Source organism: Alligator sinensis, unplaced genomic scaffold (genome assembly GCF_000455745.1).
Source record: "Alligator sinensis unplaced genomic scaffold, ASM45574v1 scaffold745_1, whole genome shotgun sequence".
Classification (NCBI taxonomy): domain Eukaryota; kingdom Metazoa; phylum Chordata; order Crocodylia; family Alligatoridae; genus Alligator; species Alligator sinensis.
This window is the reverse complement of record NW_005842119.1, coordinates 2,043,233-2,051,709: the sequence shown is the minus strand read 5'-3', so window position 1 is coordinate 2,051,709 and position 8,477 is coordinate 2,043,233. Positions and strand designations below refer to the sequence as shown.

The following is an 8,477-nucleotide window of genomic DNA, read 5'->3' as shown; positions in this document are numbered from 1 at the left end:
ACCCTGCCACCAGCCCATCATGTGGTTCCTACAGGTGTTCCCTTTTGCCTCCTTAGACTGTTTCTCCAGCAACCGCAGCTGGAGAGCCCTGCAGAATGAGCAGAGCTCTCTGGCCAGGCAGCCTCATCCTTAAACTAGCAGGGACCCTTTAGTGCCCTGCTACAAACAGCATTGCACAAGAGCATATACAGTGAGCCATTGTTCTGACCTCCTTTCATTCTGATATGTTGGCCATGCCATCTCCAAAATTGACATGTAGCAGCTTTTTACTTATGCATTCACAGAAATATATGGATTGTGGATTTGTTTTCAGTATTATTCACTAAATTTTAACTTCTTTAGTAACACAGGGTCAAATTCTCTGCTATTGAAGTTAATCTAGAGTGAGTTACCATACCAGTTTACATCTGGTAAGAACTGGGCAGTTTATTCCTTCAGGATACCATAACCTAGTACTACATTGGAATCCACAGCTGAATCTCTTTGACTGATAACACTTCATATTCCAACCTCATTTATTTGAATCTTGGGCTCCGTAATTTGCATGTCCTACTGTTATCTTGGCTGTCTGGAGATAGAAGTGTAGTTTCTAACATAACTGAGTTATATTCAAGATCATGAACATCAAAGCCAAAGCATTAAATTGGCAGCAGACATGGCTTGCCAAGCAAAGTTAGGACTTGAATTTAGGGGTGATGTGTTTACAGAAGCCAACTTGTGGAGGAAGTAGGCAGCCAGACATTATTCAGGCCGGAGCCTTGGTGCTGTTTTCATATTTATCTTCAAGAAGAGTGAGTTATGGCTATCCAATGTGGACATGACAAATGCACGGGTTACAGAGCCTAGGCTGTTGCCTAGGAGTAAAAAGAAAAAGTTACCTAAGCAGCAGGAGGTAGAAGGTGGTTTTCTTTATTCATTGTCTGTTTATAATTACCTAGGGTTATTATGATGAGTCAAACAGGATTAAAGGTTTTACATCCTTTTGAAAGACAATGGGAGCACTTACTGCACAGGAAGGGCTAGGGACAGTACCCCAGCTGGTTTCTCAGTTTTTATCCTCTTCCAAACAATTGGGGCTTGCCCAAACTGAGTTGAAACCACCCATGCCTCATCAACCACTTGTCTCTTGGAAGTACAGCAGAGTATTAATTGGTTGTATTAATTGGTAGTATTAATTGGTAGTATTAATTGCCTCCAGTGTATATTATTGCCAGCATAGTTGGTGGCTTCTTGGTATTTCTTTAACAGATCCCATACAAGCATTGAAGAGAAGAGACAGCATGTATCTCTATGGGATCCCCCAAGATTCTGATTGTCATTCTCTAGTTTCTGCTAGATAGGAAATGTTGGAATCATAATAATGCCTTGTCAGCTGCTCCAGAGTGGTAGAGACCTTAATATTACCTTTCATACTGTGTTGAAGGACAGACAGAGACAGTTGTACAAGCATGAAACATGAAGATAAGGTCTGGTCTAATTTGTTATTTTCTACCTTTGTTATTTCCATTCATAGTCAAATATTTTGTAAAATCTTATGAGAATTCTTCAGAGCAGTTTGTGGTTGAAGTTGATGTCTGAACCATATAGTCTGGAGTGTTAGTCAGGGAATAACATGAAATAGCTTATATTCAACTATTTTCTGCAGTGATTGTGGAAGGGAACTGTATTTTGTGCCCCTAGGGTTCTGATTTTCTTGCTGTTTAATCTGTAAACCATGGTTATGCTGTTCTCAGTTAGCATGAGGAAACCAGTGCCTTGATGATAGGCTTCTATGAGAGCAGTCCTTGCTTGGTTGCACTGTTGTACTCTTGTATTAAGTCAGTTGGTTCCTCTTTCAGTCTCTAGGCCAAAATGAAAAATGTCCTGGAAGCTTAGTTTCTCAAAATCCTCTAAGATTTATCACATTCAGCATTGTCCCCTAAAGATTCTTTTGATATTAGGTGAATTATGTCCATCTCTTTTATAACTGTTAGTCTCTTGCATGATGTAATATAATACTTTTGCTTTTTGTATTTTTTTTTATTTTTAATGCAAAGACAAAGATAACTTTTCTTTGGCTCAATTATTTGACTTTGCCCTCTCTATTCTAATGATTGGAGCTGGAAAATGATATATCCTTGCTGCAAGAAGTGCTGACATTTCAAAATTTCTTTTCATTCTGAACTGGAATGAAGGATAACATTTAGAATTTTTTTATGGAGCAGAAATTTTGAAAAAAATGGATTTGGAAATGTCAAAATGTTTTATTTTGATAATGTCAAAACAGTATAGTAAGTATTTAACAATATATATGATTTAATATTTAACAAAACTATTGTTTTAGTATAATACATTTCAAATTAATTGAAACAAGGAAATGTAAATCAATCTTTTCAACACTTTCCCATTGAAAACTGTCAAAATTGACATATTCCCATGAAGTAAATTTCAACAAGGCTACATCTTCCAATGGAAAATTGCAGTTGAACATATTTCAATTAGCCCAGAGAAACACAGAGCAGTGTGTTTAAAAGCAAACAAAACACAACACTGCACACACAATTCTCCCCCAAGAGGGAGGATGAGAGAATGAATAAGTAAATGACAGATGTTGCTCAATGTTACTTAATGCACTACTGGAAGGTTCATACATACTTCAGTGATAAGCATGAATTATGAAACCGTATAGGAGAGACAGGAGAAAGACTATTTAATCACTTCCATTCTTCCATAGCTCCCAGTGTAGAAGTCGAGAGAGAAAAGTAGTAGAATGCGTAACAAGAGAAATGAAGAACAGTGATAACAATAGCTAAGCTAGACAGTAATTAGGGGACCTAGATAAAATATCATTATAAGAATGTTTAGGCATGTATTCAGTGCAGTACTTAAACATATGCCTGAAGTTAAACATAGGCTTAAATGCATTTCTGTACTTTACCCTTGGTGAAAATTCAGACCTGATTTTAAAATAGTCTACATAAAGTGGAGGATACAATCTGTGTTTGCATTGATGTGCTTTAACTCCTGAGAGTGATTCAGGGCTAATGGAGGGTGATGGCAGTTTTAAACCAAGTACCTGAAATGGCTGCTCTTTTTATTGGTGAAGGAATGCTTTGTGTGCCTTTTTAATTTCATTGAAGTATGCTGGAATTCTGGAATTACAATTTCCAGTACTTTCACATCTAAGTATGACTATTTTAGAAACATCACTCCAAAAACTGTGGAATATTAAATAAGCACCAAGAATGTTATGGCAAATCTTCACCTTTCCCTTCCATACCTGATTTTCACTAACAGCAGCCCAAAGAAACTTGCCTGAAAAACATCCATGCCCTGCATAACTCCCCTGAACCTTATGTTAGCCTCATGGGCAGCATACTCACTTGTATGAATGAAGGCACATTTCTCCTGAGATGTCCTTTGCCTGCCCAATGCTGATACATAAGTTCATACCGTTCAAACTCTGCTGTCTCTAAAGGGAGCTATTCTGTTCAGAACTATTTTTCATCAGCCTCCATTATGCATAAGTAAACAGTTATAATGAAAAATGTTTAAAATGTTAAACTATTTTTATTTTCACATTCAATGCACCTACCATATCAGGGCAAGATGAATATTCATGCCAAATTATAAAGCTATATATTGTCAAAAGATAGAAACATTTTTAGAATTAAAAAATAAAATTTTTTTTTTAGAAACCTTGTACCTCAAAAGTTATTCATTAAAGAAAATGCACATCTGGCTAGAAAAAGTAGCATTCAATATCCTTGTGTAGACACAATATAAAGGTATTTAGCTACACTGTCATCTTTATTTTAAGCACTCTGTTCCTTCTTTGCCAGCAAATCACAATGTAACTGAACAGTGGAGCAAATAACGCACCTCTGTAAAATGAAGTATACACAGTTACAAACACAATTTTGAAAGCTATGTTACAAAATATACAGTACTTCCTTTTTACATTTCTATAGATAAACATTGCATAATGTTTTCAAATAAGTAATACACCACTCGATCACAAGACACGTACTCCATAACTTATGAAAAATTCTGTACACTAGAATAATCATAAATAAATTGTAAATATCTTTAGTTAGAATCTGAGGTGGGGGCGGTTATATCAGGGGTCACGTTGTGCTATCTGTTTTTAAGAAGCATTCACTGAAATCTGACTTCCGCCAAAAGCAACAGCACAGTATGGTATAAAGTAGATAAAGGGATGGATAATAAACATGAGCTGCATTAATATGATAGGAAAAAAATTACAACAAAGGGGCCTAAAACATTGCTATACTTATACATAATTCCCCTGGTTCCTTTGTAGCAAGTGCTTTTCCTATCCAACCCCATAATTTTTTGTAGAGGCTGTTAACAGTTTGTTTATTCCTTTATTTCATGCTACAAAATAACAGGCACTTTATTAGAGAACTTATTAGGCAAAGAGCAGGAGACCTCTTCTATGTTCGGATTACTCAACTGCAAATAAGGGAGTCACATGGACTTCTGGATAGTCTTATAATCGCTAAAAATTAGAGCAAAGGAAATGCACACCAGCTTATGAAGGAACACAGCCTTTGAGCATGCACATCCAAAGCAAGAGAGGCAGCCTTAAAATTTTGTTCACTTTCAGTTGACTTCAGGGGAGTTACGAAAGACAACAGAATTACACTTTTTGAGCAAGGAACGGAGAAAATTCTATCTGAGGAGCATCAAGAAAAGAGAAGGAAGAACAGGCAAAAGGGTGGCTAATTCTGCTCTTTTCCACTGACATCAACGGGAGCAAGATTTAGTCCAATGCGAAACGCTCTTGAAAACCGCATCTGTGTCAATGTTGGGAAAAATCACACCTATTCTTAAAAATGTGTCAGTGGCCCACAAAAACAGAAAAAGTCTAAAGCTGATTCTGAATAACATTCAGTATACTCTAACAAAAAAAGCATTTTTAGGCAACTTAGAAGCATGTCAGTTTAAAAAATGTAAATAAACAAATCTCTAAAATGAACATATTTACTTGATAACTTAGTTCTGCCTATTACACTAGAGAACTTCAAAGAAAATAAACTTTTTCAGAATTAAATATATTTTAGCAGCACTGAGTAGCCTACGTTACGATGAAGGGTCTGTTTGCATTTAAATTTAAATCCCATTTAAAACACAGTCATATAAACTGGATGAAGCTTGGCATAGACCCAGGGCTGTAATATTCCCCCCCCCATGACTTGCAGCCCTCACACATTGCACTTTCTTACCTCTTCCATCTCCCAGAATTTGGTCATTTTATGCTACTGCAAGCCAGCAACTTCACTGATGTCAAATGCTTTAATATTTCCTGAACTGGCTCATTTATAACACTGAAATGTTGCAGCTAGTCAGAGTTGCAGACTGGCATTTATTAACACAACAACACTGAAGACAAGAGGCTTTCCAGCCTGTGCTGGATCGCTACTTAACCCATGGATTTTTATTAGGGATACAGATTTCCAATAGATGACTTTATAACACTGTCAGCACAAACTGCCATAAGGCACTATAGCAACTCCAAGGACATTGATATCAATCATGCTGCAAATGGTTAGAGTTAACACACATTTTCTCCACATTAAATATTAAATGAGTCCTAGGAATGTGTGATCTTATAACACACCAGACACTAGCCACAGTGTTGAACCCAAAGCATCCTTGTTTTTGCAGCTCTTAATCCAATCCTTACCACTATTTTAAAAGCCTGTTTTGAGGTTTAGTACAAGTCTCCTTCAAATTCTTCAGTAGTTACTCCCTTAATGGACAGCCGATCTTCAACCAACTTATATCTTCCAAAGGCAAATGCACCAGTAGTTTAAAATACTTACATTTTGGCCTTTAGCTAGACATCACAAAGTACAGCAATTAAGCTCTCTAACACTGAAGGAAATGAACATGTGAAAACATTTTCATTCTTTTGATTTGTTTTTTTCTCTCACAAAACCTTTTTTATATCATAGAATGAGTTTGGTTTAATACCAGTTATGATTCAGGGAGAATGTTCAACACAGTACATTGTTTTGTTAGGTTCATAAGCCTCTGAACTTATTTCAGCCATCCTCTGTTAGGTTGGAGTGCATCAACATTTCTTGTGTTTGGTGTTACTAACCATATAGAAGATCCTCCACACACAGATCTATTCTCAGCTTTTTACCTGATCTGAGACTTACTGGGCACCCTGTAGAATTTGTTCTACTCCATTCCTTGATAAGTAGTGTAGCACTGGAATCAGGAAACTAAGAAAACTTTCATTTAGTCCTCAGTGCATTGTCCAAACTGATTTTCAAGAGACTGATTGTCCTATACTGTGTCTTTGTTAATGCAGGTTGATCTCCTACTATAAGGCTGTGTTGTTAGAGCCCATTGCAGGCTGTGAACCAGCTGCAGGCTGTGGTTTTGGAACACGGTTTTCATCACAAGCCATTGCAACGGTGTTTTCATAAACTTCCAGGGCCTTTATCTGCCTGTCTTTGACAGCCGCCTCTTCCCTGTTGCGTTTGCAGGCCTTGCAGTAGCAGCAGCAGCGTTCTCTACAGAAGGTCATTGAAGACGTTATCATATCATCCCATGGCTGCAGGGATCGCATCCACAAGGGAAGGTAGTCCCAGTTCTGGAGCTTTGCAGGCAGTATATGTGGCTTTTTAGACTGTAGAATATTAATTACCACCACTGCAATAAATAAAAGTAGTATGGGACCACAAACGCCCAAGAGGACTTGCCAGCCAGCCATTGACAGGAATAGGACACCCACAGGTATAAAAAAGAAGCAGATGAAGAGATAAAAACCTGAAAACCATCTGTATGTGGCTGTTATGTTCCCCAAAACCTTGGCCAGGTGGATGGGGAGCCTGGTGTAAGGTATTGGATAAAAAAGAATAATTCCAGAAATATTGAAAAAAAAGTGGCACAGGGCGATCTGAAAGTAAACACATTTTGACAGGTTAGTTAGAGTTCCTAGAAAAACTGTGAACTGAATACAAAACCCATGATGTTTCTCAGAAGCCATGATCTCCCTTCCCCCTCTCTCGTTTTTGCCTGGTAAGCACTGATCACATATGTATTACTATAGAATTAATAATAAGAATCTACTCTTGATGTTACAGAATAATATGTGCAAATTATGTAGACTTCTGTCAGTATTTTCCCCAAGTCATCGACATATACAAGCTAAAATGTATCTGGCTTGGCTTAAGCATGCTTTCTACCATTCTAGCAAAACTCTCACTGCTGTCAAGCAATCTGCAACAGGAGTATGAGAACTTAACATTAATATGATCAAATGCAGACTGGGAAGTTCTAAAATGTAGCTATTAATTGCAGTGAGGCAGGCTGAATACAGTGCTGATGAACCCAACATCATGGGATCATTCACCAACCAAATATATATACCAGCCCAATCAGTATTAGCTTTGTGCACCCTTAACATTTTTCAATAAAATATGCAGTTAATAAATAAAGTAACTGGTGCCTTACAGGCCTCTGATAAATGGCCATTAATGAAGCAAAGATAGTGTGTATCCAGCCCAACCCAACAGAAGAAATACAGGTAACTGAGCAAATCCTAAAATTAGGAGCTGATTTGGACATTTTTACATAATTTGTTTTATATTTTTTTCTACATGCAAAGTAGACTTTAATAGAAAGCTGGCTTGGGTAAAATAGAAGTTCAGTGAATGCTGACCAAATCACTAATTTCCCTGCTTGTTATCTCATATACCCTCTGTGATTACCAAATTAAAGCAAATATTTAACTACATCATTTTGTTTTTTAAATTACCTTGTAAAACAGCTATTTAACATGAGATTAACTGAACTGGATTTAGCCCAGTTTGAGATTACAGCAACTCTGTTTTATTTGGAGGTAATAACATGACTACTGTAACTATTTCTCACTTTATTATTACTAGTATTGTTATTATTATTATTCAAATGCACTGGTACAGTTGAGAAGTCAATGAATGTGGACAAGCACCCAATGAGACATACTCTGACTAGATTTATCAAACGTTGCAACACCCCCGATGCCTCTCATTTAGAATCACTTTGTCCAATGGATTTCACAACCTCCACTAAGGTGCCTAAGCTCCTTGTACAATGTATGAGAAAAAGTTAAGTACCCGAGAATGGGATTCACAGAGGCCAGAAAGACAACTGGGGGACCTCTTAAGGCAGCTGGTAGGAAATGCCTTCTAGGTCTAGGACACAGACCCTAATTCCAAGATGCAACTTACTTATCTCTGCCTGGCACACACAGACATGAACTCTCTTCTGGAGTTAGGTTCAAATCTCTTCTTCAACTCTCAAAACTCAGTGTTTTAGAAACTATACAACCAATTTAGATATTTAGAAAAAGACTTAGGAACCTAAGTTTAGACACCCATTTCAAAAAACTTTTGTCTTATTTAATTAAATGTAACCAAGCTCATGAATGTCTGAGATTTGGTTATATAACAAAATGTTGTGAAACATTCAGTGTG

General features: G+C 37.1%; 1 protein-coding gene across 2 annotated transcripts in view; it reads right to left on the bottom strand.

The window, feature by feature from the left end:
- Window positions 1–2,245: 2,245 nt before the first annotated feature.
- SLC34A2 (solute carrier family 34 member 2) overlaps window positions 2,246–8,477 on the bottom strand; it is a 33,916-nt gene continuing 27,684 nt past the window's right edge. For both annotated transcript variants that reach the window (XM_025205571.1, XM_006024826.2), the window contains one exon: window positions 2,246–6,916. In XM_025205571.1, the coding sequence (XP_025061356.1) occupies window positions 6,338–6,916 (579 nt within the window). In that variant the 3' untranslated portion in view covers window positions 2,246–6,337. The remainder of the gene's footprint in view (window positions 6,917–8,477) is intronic.